The sequence below is a fragment of the Giraffa tippelskirchi genome, chromosome 11 (genome assembly GCF_054371585.1).
Source record: "Giraffa tippelskirchi isolate mGirTip1 chromosome 11, T2T-mGirTip1v1.2.pri, whole genome shotgun sequence".
Taxonomy (NCBI): domain Eukaryota; kingdom Metazoa; phylum Chordata; class Mammalia; order Artiodactyla; family Giraffidae; genus Giraffa; species Giraffa tippelskirchi.
In genome coordinates this window covers 148150485-148177979 of record NC_137285.1, presented here as the reverse complement: position 1 = coordinate 148177979, position 27495 = coordinate 148150485, and the positions used below count along the sequence as shown (strand labels likewise).

The 27495-nt window shown below is 64.1% G+C and overlaps 1 protein-coding gene across 15 annotated transcripts; it reads left to right on the top strand.

The window, feature by feature from the left end:
* The first annotated feature begins 362 nt into the window (after nucleotides 1–362).
* TNKS1BP1 (tankyrase 1 binding protein 1) lies at nucleotides 363–24197 on the top strand. 15 transcript variants are annotated; one of them, XM_081538927.1, is made up of 14 exons: nucleotides 456–478; nucleotides 1536–1651; nucleotides 2284–2512; nucleotides 3451–3558; nucleotides 4587–5217; nucleotides 6779–6848; nucleotides 10573–12099; nucleotides 14200–16232; nucleotides 21118–21460; nucleotides 21647–21797; nucleotides 21903–22030; nucleotides 22661–22818; nucleotides 23042–23114; nucleotides 23779–24197. In XM_081538927.1, the coding sequence occupies exons 4-13, from the start codon at nucleotides 3465–3467 to the stop codon at nucleotides 23100–23102; spliced, it is 5196 nt and encodes a 1731-aa protein (XP_081395053.1). In that variant the 5' UTR covers nucleotides 456–478; nucleotides 1536–1651; nucleotides 2284–2512; nucleotides 3451–3464; the 3' UTR covers nucleotides 23103–23114; nucleotides 23779–24197. The 15 variants fall into 15 exon arrangements, 11 of the variants coding, with proteins under 11 accessions (XP_081395057.1, XP_081395058.1, XP_081395050.1 ...); XR_014068292.1 differs by lacking the exons at nucleotides 1536–1651; nucleotides 2284–2512 and having other exon boundaries at nucleotides 363–478; nucleotides 10573–11368; nucleotides 11435–12099; nucleotides 21118–21464; XR_014068293.1 differs by lacking the exons at nucleotides 1536–1651; nucleotides 2284–2512 and having other exon boundaries at nucleotides 363–478; nucleotides 10573–11434; nucleotides 11501–12099; nucleotides 21118–21464.
* The last annotated feature ends 3298 nt before the right edge of the window (nucleotides 24198–27495 follow it).

Below are 27495 nucleotides of genomic sequence, written 5' to 3'. Positions count from 1 at the left end.
GCCCCGGGGCCGGTCCCAGACACTGGCCGGGGAGCCTCTCTCGCGCCCCAGGCGCTGGCCGGGGGAAGCCTCTCCTGCGCGGGCCCCGCGAACCCCTCTCCCGCCCACCGCCGGGGCGCGAGCCGCCTCCTCTCTAGGCCGCCATCTCGGTGGCCTTCCGCCCCAGCGCCGAGTTGCGTCAGCTTCGCGGGGGTCCGAGCCCGGGGCGGGCCCTAGTGGGCCGGGGGCGGCTCCTATTTGCATGCGCCCGGGAAAACTCGGCGGCGCGCGGACACTCGCGAGGCGCCCCAGGGGCGGAGCCCGGAGGGCTGTGGGCGGGGATAGGGGGCGGGGCCCGTCGGGCTAGGGGCGTGGCCGTGGGCGGGCCCAGGCGCGCCCCGCCCGGGCTCCCCCAGACTCGGTCCCGCGGCGGCGGCGGCCGAGACTGACGACGGGGTGCGGAGCGCGGGCCTGGCGGAGCCGGACCCCGGGGGAGCGCGTGAGTGCGCGGGGGCGGGCCCAAGGCGGGGGCGAGGCACGGGGGCGGTGGGCGCTCTCGCGTCGAGACCGCGGCCGAGATTGGGGGCGGGGGCGGTCACGAGGAAAGTTTGCAGGGCCCGGGGGCCGGGGGCTCGGGCGTGCGCGCGGGGGCGCAGGGCCCAGGGCCTGAAGCGCGTGCCGGCCGAGCCCGGGGCGGGGGCCGAGGCTGCAGGCGGAGCCCGCGGCGGGCGGAGCCTGCGGAGGGACCCTCGCCCCCTTCTCCCGGGCTGGCCCCCCGCCCCCGGCACGCCCCCAGCCTCCCCAGCCCGCCCCCGCCCGGCGCGCGTACCCGGGCCCCCGTCCGTCCGTTCGCCGGCGGCGCCCCGTCCCGCGTGCGGGGCCTCCGCCGCCCCCTCCTCCAGCCCGCTGTCCCCTCCCCTCGGCGGCCGCGGCCCCGTGTCCCCGGAGCTCCCCACCGGGCCCCTCCAGACGGCCCCTCGCCCCGGGCTCTCCAGTCTCGCGGTTGGCCCTCCCTCCTGCGGCAGTGTCCTCTCCGGCCCCGAATCCGGCCCGAGGGAGATCGCAGGGCCGGCGGAGGCGGCCCTGCCTGCGGCGAGGCTTCTTTGGGCCTCCGCCCCGGGGCAGGAGCCGCCTGGTGTCTCTCCCCTGGGCCCTCAGGGTCCAGCCGGTCTCCGGACTCTTAGGCGTGGGGGATGCTCGGAGCCGCTGAGGTTTTCACAGCTCTGCTCTCCGGCCCTGGTCACCTGGGTTTGCCCCTGGGCGTCCGAGCTGTTGCGACCCCGTCCACAGTTGTGGGGGCGGGGAGGGCGAGCTCTCCCTCTTGTGTGCCGCAGCTCCCCGCCCGGCTGAGCCTCCAGGTGAAAGGGTTTTTCGGTTCTGGACCAGCTGGTCTCCATTTCTAACCACCCACACCGTGTATCCCTGGTAATAACGTTCAAGGACAAGGAAACAGTTGCGTTTCTTTCTTTTTTTTTTTTAAATTTTATGCCTTCTGCCGTGTGTCCCTCCTCCACGCACTCTCGGGCCGGCTGAGAATGTTACTCACCCACCCCCAGTGCGCCTGCTGCCCCGGACTTGGCTGACTGGACTTGCACGGGCCTGGATGTCTCTCTCCCTCTTGCCTGGTCCCTCCCATCTGGGGAACAAGCTGGGGCAGGGTCAGAAGTGAGAGGTGGGTGGGTTTTCCCGGAAGTTGGGCACCTGAGGTCCTTTCTTTGGATTTGGTGCTGGAGGGGGTGACTTGGGGCAAGGCAGGGCCCCTTGCAGGTTGGAGCGGGTTGGGTTGTCCTCAGGGACCCCATGCACGCCAGGTGATAGGAAACATCCCTTTTCCTTTAGAACAGAGGGCCGGGGGCTCTATCAAGGAGCCGGGGGCGGTGGTCATTCTGGGGGAGGGGGCTCTTGAGGATGGGATGGCACTTCAGGATCCAGGATGGGACCTGAGGAGGTGGTGAAGTGTCTGGAGAACCGGTGACGGGACTGGGTTCTTGGGGAGACAAGGCGTGGTCTGCAGTGCTGGTGGCCTGTGGTTGGGGGAGAGGACGAGATGATTACTCAAGGGTGTTAGCTCGTTGGTGACACTGAATGGAGGCCTCCTAATAGCAGCCACCGTTTAATGGCCACTTACTGGGTGCTGGCCCTTGAGCTCAGCAGCTGCATGGATCATCTCATGTGAGCCTCACACCTCCCAGCATGTTGGACCTCAGTTCCCTGACCAGGGATCGAACCCATGCCGCCTGCGGTGTGCGGTGGAAGCGCAGAGTCTTAACCGCTGTGTTAAGTCTCACTGTGTTCTTCATACAGGGAAACAAGTTTAGAGCAGTGAGGAACGTGCCTAAGGTCACAGAGCTGGAAGGCAGGAGATCCACCCAGCATTTGAATCCTGGTGGAGCAGACCCAGAGCTCCAGTTACAGGCCGAGAGGAGGGGCACCAGTTTGCTCTGGGCCATAGGCTGTGTCACGTGGTTTAAAATCTATTCCACGGCCCCCCTCGAAAGTCCCCAAGTGCCCCCCTGGGGTCAGGCCCAGGCTGGTGAGTGATGCCCACGTAGCTCCTTCTGGTGGGCTGTGGACCCTCCCACGGTGACGGGCCCAGGAGGGGAGCCCTAGGGAGTTTTCCCCCAGGCCACCCCGCCCCCCGGATGTTCTCAAGCCCGGTCCCATTCTCCCAGCCCCGGGCCTGGGCCGGCTCCTCCTTCCTCTTGGCGAGGCTCTGGAAATCCAGTGGGAGGCCATTGCTATGGCAACAGGACTAGGCCCTGACTTTACCTCATCAAATTCCTAGCTGAAGCCAAAGCGATTGAGAAATTAAAGGAAAAAAAATGTATTCCAGATGTTTACTTTTTATTCCTTATTTTTCCGTGTTTGGATGAGAGGGCTCTGGAGGAGGCGGGAGGCGGGAGTCGGGGTAGGGGGGCGGGGAGGGAACCGCTCCCTGCAGCGGCGGCCGGGGAGCGGGAAGGGGAGGCCCGCGGGGCAGGCGGGCGGTGGGGCGGGGCCCAGGTTGGGGAGGAGCAGGTTTTTCCCGTCTCCCGCGAGGTGATTCACCGGGAGACTTCAGACTTGGCAGCCCTCTTGCCCCGGCCCTGAGTCGATCCCGCGAGCGGGCCCCCCGGACCCAAGGAGTGGGGAGGGTGGTGCCTTGGGAGCGGTAAGTGGGGTGCCCTGGACAGCTGGCCGGAGGAGGGAGCAGGGGGCGGCTCCTCGGACCTGAAGGACTTTAGGGTTAGGAGACCGGAGCTGGAGAGCCGTCGGGGGGCGGGGGAGGGGAGGACGTGGCCGCCGGGGACCTCCCGTGACCTCCCCCAGCCCCCCTCCTGAAGCGCCCGCTTCCTGTCCCGCACCGGCCTCGGCCAGAACTCGGAGACTCCCTCTCCGAGCAGGCTGCCAGGGCCCAGCCTTCTGGCTCTCTCTATTTTTCCTGGGTCCTCCGCCGCCCCCAGCTCACAGCCCTCTGCCTCCCACTCCCAGGTCCCCCGCATGTGATGCAAGCGTCTGCTCCCAGGGAAGGCGCAGCCATGGCTTCCCCGGCACCCCGGGAGCCGGACGAGGAGCTGGTATCCGCTGGCTCCGAGCCAGGTACCTGTGGGTGCGGGGTGCAGCGGGCTGGCTGGGAGGGGGGCCGGTGGGCGAAGGCTGACCCCATTGGGGAGGGAGGGAGGAGTCCTGAGGACAGGCGGATGAGCCTGAGAGGTCCTGTGCTCTGGTGGAGACCCTTCGGAACTGTCTGAGGTCACAGCTCTCCAGCAGAGAACACGCCACCCTTGGAGATGATGTGGATCAAACCACGCGTTTGACAGAGGAGGAAACTGAGGCCTGGGCGTGGGGGGTTGGGGAAGGGCATGCACCTATGAGCTTGAACCCAGGCCTCCTGGTTCCCTGTCTAGACGCCTTTCTTACGCTGAGTGGAATGAGTGCGTGATAAAGGATCCTATTAGCAGGGCTGTGACCATGAGTAATTCAAGGTCTTTTATTTGGCATTGAAATGCCTTATATAGAAGGTAGGTTTCTGGTCTTTTTTTTTTTCCTTCTGTAGCAGATTTCCTTCTGTTTGGCTTAGGTCAATAGTGAGTTTGCGTCTCTGGTCACACAGCGGATGACGGCGGGGAGGTGGCCTGGGTGTGCCCCGGAGGAGGGGGGTGCGGCAGGGTGGCAGGGTAGGGAAGCTGAGCTGGGAGAACGAGTTTGCTGTGGATGTAGTTTAGCAGTGTCATGCTCAGGGGAAGGACCAGACTGGGGAGATGGTGGGCTGACTGCCTGGTGTGGGCAGGCAGGCGTTCATTTATTAGCTTGTTTCCTCATCTCGTCATTCACTCGGTGAGAATGTGTACTAGGTGTAAAGTGGGTGCAGGGAGAAATAGCTGCCATCTGGGCCCTGAAATGGCTTTTTGCTTGTAAGGGTGACTGGCTAGACGTTTTGGGAATTTGGAGATGGGGGAAGATGTTTCTAGGATGTGTCTGGAAAATCCAGGAAGGCTTCGTGGACAGGGTGGCATTTGACTTGTATCTGGAAGGGTGTGGGAACATTCTGAGTCTGTAGGGTGGGAGGTGAAGTTCTGCTTCCTGTTCCTCTGACACCGGCTCAACCAGCCCTTTCCTTTTGGTAGGCGACCCTCGGGCCAAACCCCCTGTCAAGCCCAAACCACGAGCCCTGCCTGCCAAGCCAGCCCTGCCTGCCAAGCCCAGCCTGCTGGTGCCCATTGGGCCTCGGCCTCCCCGCGGTCCTCTGGCGGAGCTGCCCTCTGCCCGCAAGATGAACATGCTGGCCGGACCCCAGCCCTATGGCGGCAACAAGCGGCCCCTTCCGTTCGCACCAAGGCCTGCGGCCGAGGCCCCGGTCGGGGGCGAAGGCCCCCGGGGGCCCGGGAGAGAGGAGCCTGGGAGAGAGGAGACGCCCCCCTTGACACCTCCGGCCCGCTGCGCCGCCCCCGGGGGCGTGCGCAAGGCGCCTCTCCCCTTCCGCCCGGTGTCGGAGCGCTTTGCTGCGCCCACCGTGGAGGAGATCCTGGCCAAGATGGACCAGCCCAGGAAGGAGGGCCTGGCCAGCCCCGACCGCCTCTGGGGCTCCCGCCTCACGTTCAACCACGACGGCAGCTCCAGATACGGCCCCAGGAGCTATGGCGTGGCCCCAGGCCCCAGGGACAACGCTGGGACCCTCTCCAGGGAATGGTCCCAGGAGGGGCCCGCAGAGTCTCCCGCCGACTGCCCGGAGGAGCCCAGCAAGACCCCCAAGCAGAGGTGAGGGGTGGGGGTGCTGTGTGTCTGGTTGCAGCCAGCCTGGAGGACAGGGTGGGTAGTCTACTGTGAGATGGTGACCTTCCCTTGGAGCTTAGCTGTGCTGCGGGCATGCGGGCCAACCCTGGACGGAGTCACGGACCATTCCCCCCGCAGACCGAGTTAGTGTGTTCTTTATTCTGTGGTAGTTCTCTGTACAGAGTCCGTATGTGTTTGTAGGAGAATTCAGATGTACAGCTTGGAAGTTTATTTTCAGCGCTTTTTTAATACTGAGAGCTGAGCTCTGCCTCACTTAATCCACAGCCATGTTATATAGTGAAGGGAATATTAGGCCCATTTTAGAGATGAGGAAACTGAGGCTCAAAAGTGACTTCCCCTGGTCCCTTAGCAAGTGACAGACAGAGCTGGGGTGAGAATTAGGGTCTCTCTGATTCCAGTGTGTGCTCTTAACTGCTGTCTGTACTGTGGGTGCAGCAGTGTGCCAGGTGCTGGAGGCTGTTTGTCTGTGTTAGGGTGTGTGTGTGTCTGTGCTGGGTTGTGTGTCGGTGTGTGGGGGTGTGTATCTGTGCTGGATTGTGTGTGTGTGTGTGTCTGTGTGTGTCTATGCTGGGGTGTGTGTGTGTGTCTATGTGTGTGTGTGTGTGTGCTGGGTGTGTGTGTGTGTGGAGGGCACAGCCTGGACGTGAAGGGGAGTCTGATGGGAGAGGAAAGCCGTGGACGCCCCTGACGCCAGGCCAGCACGTGTGAGCGCGCAGGCCGCACAGCTGGGTTGCAGACCTCGCGTGCGTTCTCCACTTTCCCAGAGCTGGTGCCAGCGTGTCCTGGGGGCTCCTGACCTGGACGTGTCCCTGGGCCCCGGGGAGGAGGCTGAGGATCCCAGCTCCCTGGAGCATCTCAGGGCAGGGAGCGCCAGCTCGGCTGGTTGCCCCCGGGGCCCTGCAGCTCTCTGGCCCGGCTGACCCCGCTCCTGCTGCGGAGAAGGGCCTGCTGCAGTTTGAGCTGAGCTGGAAGCCCAGAGCCTTGCCTGCCAGTCTCTCCTGGGAGCGTGGGCGCCTGAGGCCTCCTGTCCCCCTGGGCTCCCGGGAGGCCAGCGCTATCCAGGCTGAGTTCTGCCCTCCTTCCCCTCCTTTGCTCCACGCCGGGCTTCAAAGGAGCAACCTCGACCTTGGAAACTCCCTCTGGTCGTCTCCCTCCCCCTGCAGTCCTCAAGAAGCGTTGGCTGGGGACAGGCCAGCTGCCCTGGGTGGGGAGAACCATAACCCCTCAAGGGCTTGGGGGCTTGGCGATCTTACCGGGAGCCCGGAGGGCTCTGGGCCAGCCACAGGCTTTCCCGGAGGGGTTGGGGGGACTTACCCCCGACGTGCAGGTGGGACACGTGCTGTGTCTGGGGTGCTCTCTCTGGGAGCCGCCCGGGGTCTTTGTCCCCTGGGAGGATGTGCCCCCGGCGGGGTTACCTCGGGTGCTGTTCTGGTCATCGGGCAGACCCCCTATCACCCCTCCCTGCTCCACCCCGCGCCAGGCTTCTCTGATCTTTGCCTGAGTCTCCCCTCTTTCTCCCTCATAGGAAGCCCCCCTCGGACCTGGCCTTCAACGGGGACCTGGTCCAGCCGGCCGTCTCTGAGGCCCCTACGGATGTGAGTTCCCCGCCCGCGACGATGCAGAATCGGGCTGTTTCTGAGCTGGAAGGGTCTCGTGCGTGCATCTCTCCCACCTCCCTTAGTTTAGCTGGGGAAACAGAGGCCGTGGAGGAGGTTTATGTGACTTGCCCCAGGACTCAGATTTCTCAACTTCCAGGCCTCCCTGGCTAAGTGTGGCTGAGGCCCTGAGGCTCCTACAGCGTCCGGGATGACTGCCCTTGACGGCCTGCTGTCTGCTGGGCAACCTCGGGGAGATTGACTGACGTAACCTGGGTCATAACCCTGGCCTAGTGTAGGCCCCTCCGGTCCCACACGAGAGGTGCAGACTTAAGGGTTTGAAATGCCAAGTAACTTTCCCAGGGGCTGAAGGCAGGATCCGAGTCCAGCACGGTCCCTGGCCAGGTCTGCCCTCTCGCAGAAGCGGAGAAGCGACGTTTCAGGGGGGGTCTCCTGTTATAGCCCCTCTGCCCACCATGTGCTTGAGGGTGGACCATCTGCGTTCCCGAGTAAAGGATTACAAACGATGGTCCGTCTTGCTCCAAGAGCCCTTGCTAGCCGGAGGCTGCCCCGTCCGCCAGTGAGGAAGACCTGACTGTGTGCATTTGTCCAAGTGTATTTATCGAGCATCCCCTGTGATCCCGGTGCTGGGGAGACAGCCACGAGCAAAGCATCCACAGGCCCCCTGCATCCAGGGAAGCGCGTGTCCGTGGCTCAGTCGTATCTGACTCTTTGCAACACCGGGGACTGTAGCCCGCCAGGCTCTTCTGTCCATGGAGTTCTCTAGGCAGGCATATTGGAGCAGGTAGCCATTCCCTTCTCTCAGGGAGCTTCCTGACCCAGGGATCGAACCCGGGTCTTCTGCCTTGTAGGCTGATACTTTACCGTCTGAGCCACCAGGGAAGCCCTTGCTCCCGGGGAATGCGCCTTCTAATGCAGGCGGGCAGACTCCAACACCGAGAGCTCTGTGAACTGGCAGACGGGTGGAGCATCAGACAGGCACCTGGGACACCTACCTGGATGGTTCCTGGGCGAGGGTGACTGGGGAAGGCCTTGCCAGGAAGTGGGGGATGGGGTGAGCTCTTGGATGTTTGGGGAACAGCTTTCTTGGCAGAGGGAGCTGCAGCTATGAAGGACTTGGGCTCCTCCCAGCGAGGAAGCTGGGGTGTCTGGGTCACAGAGAGAGCCAGAGCTGGGCGGTGGTGAGGACCCAGCAGTGATGGGCCACTTCGGGGGGCGCTGGTTTGCAGGAGGGGAAGAGGCCATTGAGGGGCTGGAGGAGAGGCGTGACCTCTGTTGGTGCAGTTGCAAGGAGTCTCCCTGCCCAGGATCTTGGCTAGGAGCCAAGGGCAGTGGCAGGGGCCAGTCGGGGGGCCCTTGGGGTCACCCCGGTGAGAGACGATGGTGCCATGGATCCTGGAGGCAGTGCCTGGGGGAGACGGGGGGGGCGGTTCTCTGATGTGAAGGTGGAGTGGGGGGTTGCAGCTGAACTTGGCCAGAGTGGCAGGGGAGGCGAAGTGAAGAAGGGAGCCCGTTTGGAGGGGGTTCAGCGGAGGCTGGGCCCAAGGTGCTGTGGTGAGGGGTGCTGAACGCAGAGCCCCGGGTTTTAGGAAAGGGGTGTAGCTGGAGACGGGAGGGGTGGACAGCAGTGTGTGTGGGTTTTTTTTTTTTTTTTTGTAAGCCAGAAGAAATGAGAGCAGTTTGTGTGCTGATGGAAACGGTCCAGTAGAGAAGGAAAAAAATCCGTGATGCTGGACAGAGGGAGGAGGGCTTGGCCTGAGCTCCAAGCAGGGACAGCTTGCGATCGAGGCGGGGAGCGGGACGCCCGGGTAGGAGTCCCTGAGTCCTCGCTGAGGGAGAGCAAGGCCCTCAGCTGGGAGAGCCTGGGCAGCGGTGGGGAGGTCGCTGGGAGGTTGGGGTACGTGGAAGGCGGATGTCGTGGGATTGCTGGGCTGTTCTGGGGCCCATCTGAGCCCGGGGTGCCTGCGGCTGCAGGGAACCCACCATCCCAGCGGCGGGCTCGTCTCCAGCTGCCCAGGTGCAGCCCCGAGCTGGGGCAGAGCTGTGTTGAATCACGTTAAACTGGGGTGAGGGAGGGAATACAGGGAGCTGTGTGAACAAAGTGGTGGAGAGAGAGGAGTCGGGATGGGGAGAAGGGAGGAGACTCAGTGACTGCGCTTCTTAGGCGGGCGGAGGGGAGGGAGAGGGGGCGCTGGATGGAAGAGGGTGGACACGGGCGAGCAGGACCCCTAGCATGGCGCTCCGGAGGGGCTCTGGTTGAGGACGAGGTCTAGGGTGGGCCCTCAGAGAGGTGGGCCGCGGGGAAGTCGGGGGGAGGAGGTCAGGGTATGGAGCCAGGATGCTGGACAGGTCAGTCGCAGGGCTTCGGGTACCGCTGTGAGCTCTTTTACACCGGGGGCAGCGCTCGGGAAGGCCGCCGTGGTCCAGGAGCTCTGCTTTGGGGGTGCGGAGGGTTCCCGGGGGGCGTGGTTTAAGGGCACGGGCTCTAAATTAACCTGAGATTGGCAGAGAGTACGCAGGCTGGGAGGATCGGAGGCTGGCCTTGACGCGGAAGCAGGACGCCCCCCACTTCTCTGGCCCAGGGGTCAGGTGGTGATGGGGCAGACAGCCCCCCATGGGAGAGGGCGGCGGTGGGGGCGGGGAGCGTGACCTCTGGGGAGGGCAGAGGTCGGATAGAGCGAGACTCAGCTCACGGCCTGGGGGCAGGCCGGTGCAGGGGTGAAGGAGGGCCAGCTGCTGCGGTTCCCAGGGCCCCAGAGCGTCCGGTCTTGCCCTGAGCCTTGTCCCCAGAGGCCGGGTGCGCAGAGCTTGCTGAATCCTCTCCTGACCGCGAGGTGGATGATGTTGCCCCCGCCCCAGGGTGCAGGTGGGGACACCGGGGCTCAGAGTGACCCCGCGTGGGAAGGCGTCCAGCTGACGGGGGAGGTGCCGGTGTCCCTGACCAGGGCTTTCATGGCCCCTGGGACCTTCTGGCCTGAACCCCGGGGCCCGCTGCCCCTCGGGCGGCGCTGGGACCGTGGATGCTCAGAGCAGAGGGTGGCAAGCTGCTCCCGGGCGCTGGTCTGAAGCCGCCCTGAGGCCGTGTACCCAGACAGCCAGACTCTCAAGTTTCCCTTTCCCTTTGCAAAGCCAGTTTTTAAAAAAATATTTTATTTCTGTACTCTGCTGTGCTGGGTCTCAGTTGTGGCATGCAGGATCTTTGATCTTCACTGTAGCTTGCAGGATCTCCAGTTATGGCGTGCAAACTCTTAGTTTCTGCCCTTGGGGTATAGTTCCCTGGCCAGGGATTGAACCTGTGCCCCCTGCATTGGGAGAGTGGAGCCTTAGCCCCTGGACCACCGAGGAAGGGCGCCGAAAGCCAGTGTTCTTGACCCATGAACCTTGGACCCTTAGGAAATCCTCACATGAGCTTTGGGCTTGGTGCGGGTGGGCGTGGCCTGAGTGATCCCGTGGGAATAAAGTGTCATGCATTTCGTGGGGGAAGGGCCTTGCGGGAGGGGTCTGCGGGCCCTAGCAGTCTCCGATGTCCAAGGTCATTCCAGAGCCTCTGGCGGCTGTCCTGTGGGGCTGTTCCTTTGAGCCCCAGCTTCCCCCGTGGAGTGAGAGTGTCAGGCAGTCAGCCGCTGACTTGGGGTCTCTCAGGGGTGGGCAGGGGCCTCCCCGAGCCAGCCGAGTACTGATAGCTCCTGACTTTCTCTTGCAGGTTCTCAAGCCCCGGGAGCCCCCCGGTCCAGGCCCCATCTTGGAGAACGGAGGCGCCCCCCGCCCCGGACTCCCAGCTGAAGCCTCGGGCTCCGCCCCCGAGTCTCCCCACCTTGACTCCCTAGAGGGGGACTCTCCCCGCCACCCCCAACGTCCAGAGGCCCAGAGCCCTGCCACTCCTGGGCCTTCCCCCCGGCTCCCCGAGACTCTGGGCTCCCCAGCCGCGGTCCCCCCTGACGAAGGCTCCCGCCACCCGCCCCCGAGCCCAGGGGTCCCAGCCGTGGCCACCTCGGAGGCCCCCAGACCCGGCAGCCCCCTCATGTGGGAGCTCGCGGGGCACCCCAGCCTGGAGCAGCCCCTGATGGGAGCGGGTGAGCTGCCGGACCTGCCTCGGACGTTTGCATCTGGGGACGGGGTGGCCCCGGGGGACGAGGACCGCCCTGCCGGCGGCCTGGCCCAGCGGCGGTTTTCTGAAGGCGTGCTGCGGTCTCCCGGCCCAGACCGGGAGCAGCTGGGGGGTTCCCTGGCTGCCCTGCCCCAGGCCCAGGGGGGCCCGTCCACCCTGGACCACCCCTTGGGGAGCGAGACCGAGTCCAGCTGGAGCTTGTCTCAGTCCTTTGAATGGACCTTCCCCACGCGGCCTGCGGGCCTCGGGGTGTGGCGGCTGGACTCCCCGCCGCCCTCCCCCATCACCGAAGCCGCGGAGGCTGCAGAGGCCGCGGAGGCTGGAGACGGGGCTGCGTCCACCTGCGAGGAGCCCGGAGGCGGGGCCGCGTCCACCCGCGAGGAGCGCCGAGGCGGGGCCGTGTCCACCCGCGAGGAGCCCAGAGGCGGGGCCGCGTCCACCCGCGAGGAGCCCGGAGGCGGGGCCGCGTCCACCCGCGAGGAGCCCCGAGGCGGGGCCGCGTCCACCCGCGAGGAGCCCGGAGGCTGGGCCGCGTCCACCCACGAGGACGCCAGGGACTGGCCCGCATCCACCCAGGAGGAAGGCGCCTCCCAGCCAGGGCCAGGGGTCGAGTCGTCTGCAGAGGGACCAGGAAGACCTGCTTCCTGGGAGCCGGGAGACGACCCGGGCTCCTTCCTGAGCCCGACGGGTGGTGGGGACCATCCTCTGGAGTCCCCGCCAACAGCAGAGGACCCACCTGGACCAGCCTTGCCCCAAGTGGACGAGACAGGCGCGGAACAGGAGCCTCCTCCACCTGTCCGGGAGGCCGCCCTGCGCGTCCTGGAGCCGGTCCTGGGGCAGGAGCAGCCAGCGCCCCCAGACCAGCCCTGCGTCCTGTTCGTTGATGCCCCTGAGCCCGGGCAGGCACTGTCTGCTGAGGAGGACCCCGTGGCCCTGGCCCTGGCCGAGACCACCCGACCTAGGACAGCAGTTCAAGACCCCCGCCGGGCGTCCCCTGAGCCCGCGGGGCCCGAGAGCGGCTCCCAATGGCTGGACGACCTGCTGGCCTCGCCCCCGCCCTGCGCCCGGCGCGGCGCTGCGTCTGAGCTGAAGGACGTCGAGCCCTCCAGTGCCTGCTCCGAGGTGAGCGGGGGCCCCGGGTGGGGTTCCGGATGGAAGCCAGGGGCTTTGGGGGGCCTCGTTTCAACACGGATGCCCTGTGTCGAGAGTTTGGGATCCAGCCGTGAGCAGGGCACCTCTGCCCCTGCCCCGCAGGGTCTATACCGGCTGCTAAGCTGGTGGAGCAGAGGGTGTGGGCTGCTGCTTAGAGTCTAGTCTGAGTCCACATCTGACCCCGGCATCCACCAGCTGAGTGGTCTTGGGAACGTACGCAGCAGACCTCCAAGCTTCAGAGTCCTTTCACAACCATGACATTTGCCTCATAGGCTTGGGGGCTTCCCAGGTGGTGCTGGTGGTCGAGAATCTGCCTGCCAGTGCAGGAGAAGGGTTCAATCCCTGCCCTGGGGATACCCCTGGAGGAGGGCATGGCAACCCACTCCAGTACTCTTTGCCTGGAAAATTCCATGGACAGAGGAGCCTGGCAGGCTACAGTCCGTGGGGCCTCAAAGAGTTGGACGCGACTGAGCGACTGAGGACAGTTAGGTTTGTGTTGTGGGTAAGACAGACGTGGGAAGCTCTGGGTGCAGGGCTTGGCACTCCTGAGCGTTCAGTCCGTGAGGACGGGTGGTTTCATGAAGGGCGCCAGCAGAGCCAGTTAGACGCGGGCCCTGGACCCAGACTGCCGAGTTGCGGTCTTGGCCCTGCTCCTGGCCCACGTGTGAGCTTGAACAAGTGATTTTTTTGCCCACACCTCAGTTTCTGCATCTGTAAAATGGGGAGAATGGTGCTGAGCTCTACCTCATAGGGTGATGGCTGCAGTGCCTGTGAAGGACTCAGTGCCTGGCCCAAGTGGTTGGGAGTGTTGCCTTTTGTGTTTTTACTCTGAAGCACAGACTTGCTTTCGTAGAGGCCCAGAGGAGGCAGAGCCTTGTACAAAGGTTACCCAGCAAGCTGGCGGCCGGGCCAGGGCCAGAGCACCAATTCCAGGGCCGGTGGCCTTTCTCCTACCGGGCTGCCCAAGTAGTCTCAGGGCCGGGGTCCACAGGACTTTTGAAACGTAGTTTTCACGCCCAGCCCGGGGCTGACTGGGGCGGGGCTGACAGGGGCGGGGCTGGGAGGAGGGAGGAGCCGGGGGCCTCTGGGCGGGGCCTGGGGGGACGAGCAGGAAGGAGTTAAGGCTCCCGCGGTAGGTGTGTCCCTCCCGGGATGCGGTGACTCAACGGGCTCCCAGGCGGGGGCGAGAGCTGCAGCTGCTCTGCAGGGAGCGGGGCCAGGGCCGTCGGACAGGTCCGGGCGGGCGAGGGGAGCGGCCCAGCCCCATCCCAGCGGGCCCCGGGGCGGGCGGGGACCGGAGGCCGGGACCATGGCCGGACCCGGGGACCGGGAGCCCAGCGTGTCCGTCCTGGAGAGGCTGCTGGCCAACGCCGCGCTGCGGGACGAGGCCGGCCGGCTCCGCAGCCCCGAGCCTGGGGTTCCCCCGGCCGCACGAGTGAGTCAGGGAGTTCCGGACGGGGTGGGGAGCCCAGAGACCTGGCTGGGTCTTCTCCCTGAACCGGAGGAGGCCGTCCCTTCTGGGCAGGCGGTGAGGACCCAGAGGTCTTCCCAGCGCGGCCGCTGGCAGGAGGGAGCTTCCCCTGGAGAGGTCGGGGCTGGGGCTTCACGCGGGCTGGAAGGGCAAAGGGTGCCTTGGGGAGCTTGCCTTGGAGAGGGGGCCGTGGAGGGACACAGGGTCTTGACTGCTCCTGGCTGAGGGCACACCCGCCCCCACGACCCCAGGAAGACTCCTCTGCCAGGCAGCCGTGCTCCTGGCGCCTCGCCAGTTGTTGCCCAAGGGCGGAGGCCCCGCGGAGTGCCAGGACCTTTGCTGCGCCCTCGGCTTCAGTGATTCCGTTTAGCCCTCCCGTCCTACCCCGTGCTGTAGGAACTGAGCTCGTTTAACGATGGGGACCCTGGGGACCCAGAGCCGTTAAGTGATTTGCCCAAGGTCACACAGCCCACATCCAAACCTAGTCTCTCTGTAGCCAGAGTTGGGCACTAGGCAGTGCTCTCACTCCGGACTGATCGCCGCCTGGATAATTCCAAGCCCTGTTTCATTGTGTGTGTGTGTCTCTCTCTGATTCCCAGGGACTCCTTGGCTGGGCCCAGAAGGACCTGCAGAGTGAATTTGGGATTTCAGGAGGCCCACGTCCCGGCGGTTTCCGGCCTTCCACCTGGTCCCCGGACGCATCTCGGGACTACAGCCTGGGGGGTGCAAGCCCTCTAGGGGACCCAGGCCTCGGAGACAGGGACTGGACCTGCGAGTGTGGGCATGGAGTCGGGGAGGGGCGCCCCGGGGAGTGGGCTGGCAGCTGTGCCCTCAACCGCGAGGAGGGTGAGGTCGGCGGTCAGGACGGGCATGGAGCGGGTGCCCCCGGGGGCCTTGGCGCCCAGGACCGGGCGATCGGGAAGCTTGGCACTCCTCAGAGCCACGAGGTGGACCGTCAGCACTGGGAGTTCGGGAAGAGGGATTCCCAGGGCACCTACTCCAGCCAGGACGTGGAGCTCCAGGACCAGGAGTTCGGGAAGAGGGATTCTCTGGGGACCTACAGCAGTCGGGACGTGAGCCTTCAGGACTGGGACTTTGGGAAGAGAGACGCCCTGGGCACCTACGTGAGCCAGGACGAAGAAGGGCAGGGCCCGGAATCAGGGCAGAAGGACCCGCTCGGCAGGTACAGCAGCAGCCAGGATGCAGGGCAGCAGGACCAGGGGTTTGGGAGCAGTGACGCTGCACGGAGCGCCTACCGCCCCCGTGGCACAGAAGGGCCCGGCCAGGACTTCGGCAGGAGCGCCTGGGTACCGGACTTCAGCGCCGGCCTCCCCCGGGACTTGGGAGCTAGAGCCCCGCGTGCCGGGTTCAGCCTCGAGGAGGCCCAGCGGCAGGACACGGAGTTTGAGAAGAAGACCCCAGGCCGAGCAAGCCCCGGGGCGGCCGGCAGGGATGCGGGCTGGCCTGAGACCCCCGAGGCGAGGGGCGTGTTCCCCGCCAGCGGCCCCCAGCCACAGGACGGGGCTCAGGGGCAGAGGGACCCAGGCGGCTGGCAAGGCGGCACTGCCTCCCGGGAGGTTGGAGGGCCGCAGGCGAGACAGCAGGTGGGGGGCTCCCGGAGCCCGGGGGATGCTGACCGGGAGGATAGGGAGGGGGTGCGGCGGGGCTGGTCCGGAGACTTAAGCCTCAGCGTGGGCCCCCAGCCAGAGGCGGCCTTCGGCCCAGGGCAGCAGGGCTGGGGCGGCCGCTTCTGCGCAGAGGCCGTGGAGCAGAGCCCCCAGTTTGGGATAATCGGCAACGACAGGGTGGGCGGGGCTGGCCTGAGCCCTCGTGGCCAGCTGGGAGGCAGCCCCTTCCTGCCCCCCGAGGGGACCGGGGCCGTGGACTGGACTGACCAGCTGGGCCTCCGGAATCTGGAGGTATCCAGCTGTGTGCATGCCGGGGGCTCCAGCGAAGCCAGGGAAGATGGCGTGGGACAGACAGGCTGGGCAGACTGCGGGGGCATGAAGGACGCAGGGCTGGCCGGCCGTCTGCAGGGCGGAGGGGCAGAGGCCCCCGGGGGGCTTGGAGTCGGGGACCAGGACTGGGCGTCCGAGGTCGGAGGCCCCAGCCAGCCCAGAGAGGGTGGCGTGGGGCAGACCGACTGGTCAGGCACAGAGGCAGGAGAGTTCCTTAAATCAAGGGAGTGCGGAGTGGGTCAGGCAGACTGGACGCCCGACCCAAGAGCCCGGGAGCTCGGGCCAGGCGGGGTGGACTGGGGCGACAGTCTAGGCCTGAGGCATCTGGAGGTGCCCTGTGAGCTAGACTTGGAAAGTTCTCAGGGGCCACGGGGACATGGGCTGGACCAGGTGGACTGGGCCCAGGACTCGGAGCTCCGGGATGTGGAGCTCCCGCGTGAAGCCAGGGAGTGTGGGGTGGGGGACGTCAGCCAGTACCCGGAACCAGGTGTGGGGAACAACGGCCTTTCAGTCCCCGGCCTGGAGGCCCAAGACCCCTCGGAGGCCAGGGAGCTAGGGGTCGGCGAGACGAGCGGGCTGGACGCCGAGGACGCAGACCGCTTCCTGCCGCCCGTGGTCATCTGCCCGGAGGAAGACGGCTATGGGCTTCAGGAGTCCCCGGCCTTCGGACCCAGGTAAGGGAGCCCCACCCCAGGGCGGGAGGGCGTGACGGCCCCCTGGAAACGGCCCCCTTTCTACTCTGGGTCGAAGCTTCTCTTCCCCCAAAACTTTTAAGTATTGGGAAAACTGGGATGGTTCGGAGTGTGAATTTTTCTTTCATTTATTTATTTCTTAAACACCGACACACACACAGGTGAGTTTCTGGTTTTGAAGCGATGACTGTGGTGGTTGAGGTGTGATTTTTGCAGCGTGATTGTGTGGGTGCTGGAGGAAGCATCCTGTGCTGGATGGTTTCTGGCAGGCCCCAGGTGCTCTGGGCCTGGGGGGCACGATGCATTCCTAGTCCTGTGGGGGGAGGCCTGGCATGATCCTGGCCTGGGCAGGTCCAGCATGGAGCAGGCAGTGGCGCTCATCTCTGGTGGCAAGGAGGACTTCCGTGCTTCTTGCCTGCCCTGTCTTAAGGCCCCGAAGGGCAAGACTTCCCTGACAGTCCGCTGCTTCAGACTCTGCGCTTTGACTGCTTGTAGGCCCGAGTTCAGTCCCTGGTCGGGGGACTGAGATCTGCACGCAGACCGTGCAGCGTGGCCAATAAATAAATAAAAAACAGCCACACCTGCAGAGAACAAACCCTGGTTCAAAAAGGAACCCGAAGGACATTGGGACCTGGTTCCAGGCCCGGTGGGTGACCTTTTGGCCTCCACGCCCAGGGTGGCTGAAAAAGAACTTTCCAAAAAAAAAAAAAAAACAGTTTTATGAGTCAACCGTAGTCTGTCTCTGAGATTTTTCTGTTCTAAAACCAACTGGGGTGATGTCTCACCCCAGTTAAGGGTGCTCAAAAGGCATTGTGTTTATTTTGCCGTCACTTCCATCCGTTGAGGTCGGGTTTAATTCCCTTGACTTGAGGCGCGGTGGGACCTTTGCCAGACCAGGGGTGGGGCTTCTCACATGTTGTGAAGGGGAGCCGGTGCTGGTTGAGAGCTGTGTTTGCAGTGGAGGAGGGGCTGGCTGGTAGCTGGGGGGCCGGAGGCACCAGGAAGGCTCTAGAGGGGATTGGGGTGTCGGAGGGGTCAGGGATTGGGAGAGGCATTGGGGGCTGAGGACGGGGTCGTGGCGGGGGGGGGGGGAGGTGTGCAGAGCCTGGGGCCAGGGCGAGGCCCTGGGGGGCATCCCCGGGGTCAGACCACTGCGGGGAGCTGGAGGGGCACTGGCCAGGGTGAAGCCTGCAGGGAGGGGCGTGAGTGCCCAGACCTGTCTGAGCTGTGACTTTCCGGGTGAGGGGGAGCACAGGCCACCTGAGGTTGCCCCCAGTTCCTCTTCCCAGGGCGCTCAGAACTCCACCGCCCTGCACACCTCCCCTGATCTTCACACCTGCCCTGTGAAGCAGGAAAGGGGATTTTTTAATCACCTCCAATTTGCAGGAGTGGTGTGACCCGCCTAAGGTCACCGAGTCAGCAGTGCCACTTTCTGACTTTTGGGTCTTAAACGCCTTCAAGGCTTTTGGACTTGCAGGCAGTGGGACCCACCGCCCTCCACGTGTTCCTGAAGGATGGGGAGGGGGAGAGAGAGGCTGGCTGGGGGACTGGATTGGCGAAGGGGCAGGGTTCTGGCAGAGAAGCTCAGCTGTCTGAGCTCCAGCCTCTGTCACACCTTGAAAACACCAGGGTTTTTCAGGCCGTGTTGTACATTTGGCAAACACCGTGTGCTCGGTGGACATACGGGAGACTTAGAAAGTAGGGCTCTTGGCACCGAAAATACAGCAGTAATGGAAACCTGTTTACCTTTCTCCAGTGCGATGTTTCTTGAGCTTATTTGATTAATATCCACGGGCCTGGTGTTCTGAGCTTCTGACTCGGGGAAATTCTACACTCGGGAAAGTTGCTCTCTGGAGGGAGTTTTGCAGGTTCTCCCAGTAACGAGAAGTCCTTGAGGACGTGAGCTGTTGGCTTTGGGCCCATCCGCCAGGTTTGGGGCCTGATTCTGCCACTGCCTCCGTGACCCTGGGCAGGTCCCGTCTCTGCTCTAGCTTCCCGTCTGTGATGAGTGGGTGTCATTGACTACCGACACCCATGAGGCCGTTGGCCTCGGGGTCTGTGTGCGGGGAGTGTCAGGCCTGCCAGACACGTGGTCAGCCCCGACCAGGTGCTCACTGCCATTGTCCACGCCTGCTTGGCAGATGTGGACGGATGTGAGCTGCCTGGGAAGTGAGGCCCTGGGGGACGTTTCTGGCCATTGTCCTGCGTGGGACAGAGGACCCCCGGCTGGCCACCATCGGCTGGACTGCTGTCTATACAGTTGGGACGAGAGCGGCCTGGGCGCTCGGCCTGTCCCTCCGGCGTCTCGGGCACTTTGTCCTGGGTGAGAGGCACTCCTGGCCGCCCCACCCCAGAACTGCTGCACCGCCCCCTTCCCCTGTCTGGCCTCCTGGTCCTCTCCTGCCCTGGCCCCCAGACCCCAGGGATACAGCTGCCTCCCAGCCATCTGGGGGGGTCTTCACGGACCCAGAGAGGACCCTCAGGGCTTCTGAGGCCGGCCCCCTCGTTCTGTGAGTGGGGGAAGCAGCCCCCGAGAGGCAGCGGGACTTTCTCAAGGGCCCACGGCTTGTGAACGCTGCCCCTTGGCGTTCCCTCAGGCCCCTGCTTGTGGTTGGGATTCTCTTCCTGTCTCTCGGGGGTCAAGGTCGGCTGCTGCCTGTATACACACATCATTTCAGCTTCCGTCCAGACCGTGCTCATTTTGGGTCTTGGATCCTTGAGCAGGAGGAAGCAAGTCTGTTACACACTGCCCCCTGTGTTTGTACCTCTAATGCCCCTGGGGGTGGGGTTGGATCCAGTCCAGGCCCTCGGGATCCTCAGAGTCCTGACGGGCCAGGGGCAGAGCTGGTGTCACGTGAGACTAAAAGTGCATGCGTGCCTGCTGAGTCGCTTCAGTCCTATCCGACTCTTGGCAGCCCCGGGGACTGTGGCCCTCCAGGCTCCTCTGTCCGTGGGATTCTCTGGGCAGGAATCCTGGAGGGGGTTGGCAGGCCCGTGTCCACCCAGCAAAGTATAGGTACTTACGTTATCCCCATTTTACAGATGAAGAAGCTGAGACTCGGGATGGATAGGTACTTTGGCCACGGCTGCCGGCGTGGGATGCGGCCTGTGTGGGCGCAGTGGGCCAGCTCGGGACAGACCCCGCCCTGCCTCCCGGCCAGGGCAAGGCTCAGGCTGTAGGGTCCTGGGTGCGTGGCAGTAGGACAGCCTCCCCTGGGCGGGACAGTGGGCAGGTTGTGTGCTCCCCACCCACCCCCGCAGGGCCTCCCCCAGGGCCTCCCCCAGGGCCCACGGGGCTGCGGGCTGGCTGGGTCCCCTCTGGTGTGGACGTCTCCGGCCACCCATCCATGCCTCCGCAGCCCCTTGGCCCTGGCCCGCCCCCAGCGTCCCCTCTGCCCCACCTGGGAGATGCTAGTGGGAACGGCTGCCCCTCCCTCCCTCCAGGGTGCTCCTGATTCCCAGGCTCTTCTGTGGCCTCCGCCCCCTCCCTCCCCGCTCCCAGTTACTTTAGTTTCCACCAGTTACTTTAGTTTCCATCTGTCGGCAGCCTGGGGAAGGACAGACTGATACGCGGTCCCCTGCCTTCCCTGCTTCCGGCCTGGTGCTGACTCACCTGCCTCACGCTCTTCCCCTCCAGTCTGGGATCCCGGGCTCTTACCCTGGCTTCCGGGCACTGCTGGCCTTTCCCACGCCCGTGTGCATGGGGTGTGTGTGTGTGAGAGAGGTGTGCTCTGTGCGTGTGTGTCTCAGGTGCTTGTCTGCCTTTCCCACGCCCATGTGCAGTGTGTGTGTGTGTACACTGTGTCAGGGTGTGTGTGTGTGAGAGGTGTGTGTGTCTGTGTGTCAGGTGTGGCTCTGCGGTGCTTGTGCCATTGTGTGGAAGGAGTGACCGGTGCCCACTTCCCCGCAGGAGACGGGCCGTGAGTGTGTGCAGGTGTGTCTGTCTCCGGGGCAGACAGGCAGCTGGGCCACACACAGGCTCCCCGGTGTGGAGCGCGAGCTGCTGAGCGCGGTGCGTGCCGGGTGGAACGGGTCGTGTCTCGAGGGCGCAGCGGGCAGCAGACGCAGTTCGGGGATAAGGTGGCGTCCCCGCCCCTCGGCAGACGTCCGCTCCGTCCCAGGCCCTGGGCGACGCGGGGAATGCAGGCGGCCGGGGCCCCGAGTTGCTCGCCAAGGGGCCGTGGGGACAGAGCACCTGGACTTGCGGTGGGCTGGCAGCTCGAGCCCAGGGTGTGCAGGGCGAGGGGGCGGGCCCAGGGGCAATCCAGGCTGACCGAGGGCGCGGGGGTGCCTGTCCGGGAAGCAGCTTGTCCAGGCGTGCCGTCGGGTACACGTCGGGTACGCGGCCGTCCACGAGGGCCGCGTGTGCGGAGAGGCGCGTGCAAGGAGGACTGAGCTGGAGGGGAGGGGCTGAGAGTCTGGCTGGGCAGGCCGACCGCACCCTCGGAGGGTGCAGCAGGACAGCGGCGGTAAAGATCGCGTTGGTGGGCACGCCCCCTGCGCGGCTCCGTGCGAGGCGTTCAGTCTCACTCCGCCCCCGCAGAGACTCTGTACTTAGCAGACCCCAAGGCTCTTGGGGTCCCCCGTGTGCGGCACTAAGCTAGGTGTCTAGGGTTTCACTCCGCGTCCCCAGTGACTGTACTTAGCAGACCCCTTAGGGCTGAAGGGGCGTCCCCGTCGTCTCAGAAAGCCGGGAGCCTGGCATCTGAACATGCCGGGCTGGCCCAGCTCGCACCCGGCATGCTGTCGGAGGGAGGGAGGCGTGGACGGGCCGCAGGAAAACAGGCCGAGAAAGGCGCCCTGAGCAGGGGCTTTGGGCGGGGCGCGCGGCCCCGCGTAACCTCAGCGTCTGCTCTGTCCCCCGCAGCCCTGGCGATCACCCGGCCCGCTCCCCGCCCGCGGGCTCCCAAGGCCAGCCAGGGGAGAGGCTGGCCGCCCACAGCCCTGAGGCCACGTCCCCGCAGGAGTCAGCATCTCCGGCGCCCAGGCCCCCGTCGGAGGAGGAAGTGGCCGCGGCAGGTGCGGACCGAGGGGCGCCCAGGGAGCCTGACCGGGACCCTCTGCCCTCCTGGAGGCCGCAGCCGGACGGGGAGGCCAGCTGGACAGACGCGGTCGACGGCACCCGGGAGGCCGCAGGGGCCCGGCAGGGTGAGCAGACCCCCCAGGGCCCGCCGGCCAGCGCCCCCAGCCAGGATTTCTCCTTCATCGAGGTCAGTGGGTGGGCTCTCGTCGGGGTGAGGGTGGAGGGGTGCATGGGTGCTGCAGCTCGGGTCTCACCCCAGGACCTCCCTCGTCGCGGGGCGGTCTCAGCCCGGGGGGCGGGGAGCTGGACCTGGGACTGGGACGGGGCGGCCCCGCGAAGGTGATGGCAGTGGCGTGGCCCTCGTCCCCCGCAGGACACCGAGATCCTCGACAGCGCCATGCATCGGAGCCGTGCCAACCTGGGGCGCAAGCGCGGGCACCGCGCCCCGGCCATCCGTCCCGGGGGCACGCTGGGCCTGTCGGAGGCCGCAGCGTCAGACGCGAGGCTGTTCCAGGACTCCACGGGTAGGGCCGCGCCGTCGTGACAACATCCGTGTCGCTGCCACGGGGGCGGTGGACGGGGGTCTGGGGTCGCCGCCCCATGCTGAGCCCCTGCCTGGGCCCTTGCAGAGCCACGGGCTTCGCAGGCACCATCCTCGGACGAGGAGGTGGTCGAGGAGCCTCAGAACCGCCGGATGCGGGTGACCAAGGGACTGAAAGTCAGCCTGTTCCCCGGCCTGAGCCCGTCGGCCCTGAAGGTACCCTCTGGCTGTGCCGCACCCTTGCCCCTTCGTGTCCAGCCTGCCCCCCATCCATCCGTCCAGTCAGCCCCAATGCCCTGTCCAACTTCTTCGCCTGCTGTGCCCGTGGTGGGCGTGAAGCGGGATGGAGGGAAGAACGGGGAGGGTCTGGGCCCCAGAACCCCACGGGCTGCAGTGGGGTGGAGGTTCAGTGTCCCTGGGGGTGCCAGGCAGGGGCGGGCCACTCAGAGACAGTGGGGAGGCGGGGTGCGGGACGGGATGGAGCGGGATTTGGGGAGGCCTCGGGTGAGCATCCGATTGCAGCTTTGAGGCGCCAGCAGTGGGGAGATGTTGCAGGCAGAGGGCACAGGGTGTGCAGAGCCTCGGGGGCATCCCCGCTGGCTCCGTCCAGCCCGCTCCTGCTTGATTCAGGTCAGCAGTGCCTCCCCGAGGGCCTGTGGGGTGCCAGGCACAGCCTGCTCTTGAGGGAGGTCATTGCTAAGCGACTTCCTCTCCGCGGGGTAAGAGGACCATGGAGGGTGTTCAGACCTGGGCCGGGGTACCGCGGTTCCGGGAGAAGGCCTGGCCCTCTGTGAGCACCCCTCGCCTACCCCGCTGACCTCGGTCCGTGCCCTGGCTTCGTCTCAGGCCAAGCTGCGCTCGCGGAACCGCTCGGCTGACGAGGGGGAGCCCTCAGAGGGCAAGGTGGGCCAGAAGGAGGCAGCGATCCAGCGCTCCAAGTCCTGCAAGGTCCCCGGGCTGGGCAAGCCCCACGCGCTCCCGCCCAAGCCAGACAAGTCCTCAGGGTAGGTGACCTGTGTGCCGGGAACTGGCCAGCCGCATCATCCCGGCTTTAAAAGGAAAGCCCTGCTTTACAGGGGGACGGAGGCTTGGAGGGGGTGGCATGCCGCGGGCCGGCGCTCTTCAGTTGATGCCAGGGTGCTGGTCTCTGCGGCCAAGCCCGACGCCACCCTTCTTGGTGGGAGGGAGTTTCTGACTCCCTTCCGACCTCTGCCCCCTGCCCTCTAGGTCAGAAGGATCATCGCCCAACTGGCTGCAAGCCCTGAAGTTGAAGAAGAAGAAGGTCTAAGAAGTCACCGAGGTGTGGGCAGGAGCTGGACTTGTCCTGTCTGGGGTTGGAGGCTGGTTCTGGTTCAGGGCCATTGAGGGCCCTGCCCGGAGGCCTCCGGAGGCTCCAAATCTACTTTTATGGCCCTTCTCTGCGAGGCTGGAGGAGGGATAGGCTACCCACTCCAGTATTTTGGGGCTTCCCTGGTGGCTCAGCTAGTAAAGAATCCGCCTGCAATCCCTGCAATCCACCGGGAGACCTGGGTTCGATCCCTGGGTCAGGAAGGTCCCCTGGAGAAGGGAATGGTTACCCACTCGAGTACTCCTGCCTGGAGAATCCCGGGGACAGAGGAGCCTGGTGGGCTGCAGTCCGTGGGGTCGCAAAGTCGGACACGACTGAGCCACTCACGCTGCAAGGCTGGAAGCAGACGGCTGAGGCCAAGCTCCAGAGTCCTGGGGTCCCTCGGCTTGGGAGGGGCATCCATCCCCGCCTTCCTCCTAGGGCTCAAGGATGGTGGCCTGAGTGTGGTCTGCCTGCCCTTCTGGTCTGGCACCCCTGGGGGGCACTCACTAGGCTGGAGGTCCCCAGCAGGGCCTTCCTCACGCTGGGCCTTGAAGAGGGGCGCCCGGGCGGGGAGGTGAAGTGTCCCCTCTGCTCCCTTGTCCCCATCCAACCTCTTCTCTTCCCTCCGTTGCAGGTCCTTCCCATCTGGCAGTCTCAGGCAGTGCCCGTCCCTGTGGGGTCCCCGGCGGGGAGACGGCCGAGCGCCCCCCGCCCCAGGCCACAGCCCCTGCCCGTCCACCTCTGGGGGCGTCGGGGGAGGCTCCGATATGCACTTTGTATCAGCGTCCCAGCTCCCCCCCACCCCTCCCAGCCGGGCTTCCGTGGTCCACGGTGCTGGTCCGTCCCTGTCTTCCTGCCCCCCTCTCTGCTTCCTCCTGCAGCCCCCCTTGGGTTTTCTTTTGATACCGGTTTATAGCCTTTTTTATAAAAGCCTTTGATTTTTGTAACGGGCGGAGCCCAGCCCCACCCCATGTCTCCCTCTGCCCTGCCAGGGGCCCCACAGAAACCGATGACGTTTTGCCACTTGAAACAATAAAGTTTTTTGGGAATTGGTGCTGCCCCAGCTATGGGGTGTGGGCGTGGCGTGTCCCCCCGTCCGAAGCTGAACCCAAGAGGTGCTGGCTCCCGCCCTGGCTCAGCTTGGAGCCTGCGCTGACACCTAGCTTGTCTCTTCCCTAGCACTTCCTGGGCTCAGGGACCTGGAGGAGGGTGTCTTGGTTACAGTAGGTGATTCCCGATTTGGACAACCCCCAAATCTACATAGCTTAGCATACAAAACTTTCTTTACCAATCATAGTGCCATCTGGGGTGGGTTAACTCTCAAATTATATTAATAGCCCCCACACTCCCTAAAAATTAAAAGGCTTAAGAAGCTCCAGTGGATGGGATGATTCCAAGTTCAGCTTTATCTACAGCTCAAGTGGTTCTGTTTGGCCTCTGTCTTCCCTGGTGGCTCAGACGGTGAAGAATCCGCCTGCAACACAGGAGTCCTAGGTTCCATCCTGGGGTCAGGACGATCTCCTGGAGGAGGGTTCTGTACCTCAGTCATGCAGAACCCAAGCTCCTTCCCTGTTGTGGCTCAGCTGTGGTCGTGGGCCCCAGAGTATAGCATCCAGTGGAGAGAGGGGTCAATCTTGGGAGACCCATGGTCCACTGACCAAAATTCAATTCATGCCCCCTGCTAACAACTGCGAGGGAGACTGGGAAATGTAGTTTAGATGTTTGTAGAGAGAGAGAACCAGATATTGGTAAAAATTCATCCTTCTCACGGGAGCAGGGCATTGGTTCCTGTGATTCCCAAAGGGTCCTTGGAACCCGTATATTCTAGAATGTCTCCCCAGCCCTGGTGTTTCCCACTTTAACCGCAGACCATCGGCATCCTGCTGCCCCTCAGCCTATTTCTCTGTCTTCTCTGTCACCTGAGAGGTGCCAGCCTGTTTCAGGGCTGGCATCATCTCTCCCTGAGCTTTGGGGAAAGGAGAGACTTGTGTAGACTCACCTTGAAAGTGCAAATGTTAGTCGTGTCTGGCTCTTCGCGGGCCCACAGACTGTAGCCCACCAGGCTCCTCTGTCTATGGAATTCTCCCAACAAGAATACTGGAGCGGGTTGCCATGCCCTCCGCCAGGGGATTTTCCCCACCCTGGGGTCGAACCCAGGCCTCAGAGCCGGATTCTTCAGTCTGAGCCACCAAGGAAGATGGGGACGGAACAGAACCACTTGAACTGTAGCTAAAACTGAACTTAGAAATCCTCCCATCCACTGGAGCTTCTTAGCCTTTTGGTTTTCATTTTTTATTTTTAGGGAGCGTGGGGGGTCTTAATGTAACTTGAGAGTCTGACCAACACTGTGGACCCTAGAGATATGCACGAACCAGCCCGGAATTCCCATCCCTGGCGTCCTAGGGCTGTGGTCCTTAGCCTCCTAGCATGCTTAGTAAACATGTGCGTTCCAGGACGGCGGTCTAGTAGGTGTGCCCGGGAACCTGCGTTTGGGGAAGCCCCTGAAGCGGAGGGGAGAGACGGGCCCTCCCGTGGGTGCCTGGCCGTGCCCGGGGGACGTCTGTGCCGCGCGGCCCCTGCCAGCCCTCCTGGAGCCGGCGGAACCGGGGTGGCTCCCACCCCTCCCCCGTCCTCCTCGCAGGAGTAGGACTGGCAGGGGCCCAAGCCAAACACTTAAGACTCATTAGTGGGGAGAAGGGAGCCGGGGCCGGTCCCAGCGCCCGGCGCTGCTTCCGGAGAAGGCGGGGCCAGGTCTGGGGGCGGGGGCGGCCCGCAGCCTGCCTTTGCCCGAGGACCGCCAGAGCGGGGCCCGCGTCGGGAGTCGGAGAGAGGGGAGAGCAGCGTGCACAAGCTCTGCGCTGAGCGGCGAGTGTCTGAGGACCGTCGGAAAAGCGAGTTCCTACCGCGCAGCCGTTTCTCAGGCCGGGCCGGGATTCCTGGGAGGGGCCTCGGAGGGGCAGGTCTGTGGAACCTGGCTTGGAGTTTTGGAAACTGAGCGTCACTTGGATGCCTGGAGTGGGAAATTCCTTGGGCAGTTAGGCAGGCTCATCCATTTTGGTTAAAGGTAACTCTGAAGGCAATTTCTGAAAAGTTCAGTGAGCTTTAGAAGCGTCATTAGAATAAAGATACAGACTTTGAGGGCATCACTTTTTTGTTTTTTAATCGCCAGTCCTCTGATATCTTAAAATATTAATATTTCTTTATCTGGCTGCTCTGGGCATGCGGGGTTTCCCTTGCAGCTCAGTCGGTAAAGAAGTTGCCTGCCAGTGCAGGAGCCATAAGAGGCACTGATTCAATTCCTGGGTCGGGAAGATCCCCTGGAGAAGGGAATGGCAACCCACTCCAGTTTTCTTGCCTGGAGAATCCCATGGACAGAGGAGCCTGGCGGGCTACAGTCCATCAGGTTGCAAGAGTCGGACACGGCTAAGCGACTAAACCACCACACCGGGCACGCAGGATCTTAGCTCTCCCTTGGGGCACGTGAGGTGTTGTAGTTGCGGCAGGCAGATCTAGTTTCTCTACCAAGGAGAGAACCTAGGGCCCTTGCGCTGGGAGCACTGAGTCTTAGCCACTCGACCACCAGGGAAGGTCCCGAGGGCTGCCCTTTAAAGGCAACAAGTCAAATGTGTTTCTGAAGGAATCAAACCCTTTCCTACACATTCGAAAGCTGAGCTGTCCCGTTCTGGGATTTTTGTTGATAACGCCCAGAGAATCTGGTCCCAGTCTCGTTATGATTAGAAACATCTCAGCGCTGTCTCTCCCCCTGGTTCCTTGCTTCCGAGGCCCTCAATGAGAGCCTGGGCCACATGTGGACTGGATCACAGAAGATGGAGGAGGAAGCCTTTGGGAACTGAACAAGGGTGGTGCGTAGGGGACTGTCCCACGTTCCCAGCAGCCCAAGGTTGGGATTCACGTTGGGCTGAGTCTGAGAACAAGCTGATGGCTGCCCATGGTGCCCTGGGTACTTGGGTGGTGGTGGTGGGTGTTGTGGGAAGTCTACCCACTAGTGATGCCTGCTGTCCTTCCTCCAGCATCCTGCCCCCCCCCCAAAGTGGTCCAGCCATCGCTATGGACACAGCCCATCCCCGAGAAGCTTAGAGATGGGCAGTCCCAGTGGAGGAGTAAAGCAGCTCAGACTTTATCTTCTTCTTTTGACCATCAGGGACCCTTCCTGAGCCTCAGTTTTATTATTTGTGGCTCAGACGGTAAACCGTCTGCCTGCAATGTGGGAGACCCGGGTTCAATCCCTGAGTCGGGAAGATCCCCTGGAGAAGGAAATGGCAGTATTCTTGCCTGAAAAATTCCATGGATGGAGGAGCCTGGTGGGCTATAGCCCATGAGGTTGCAAAGA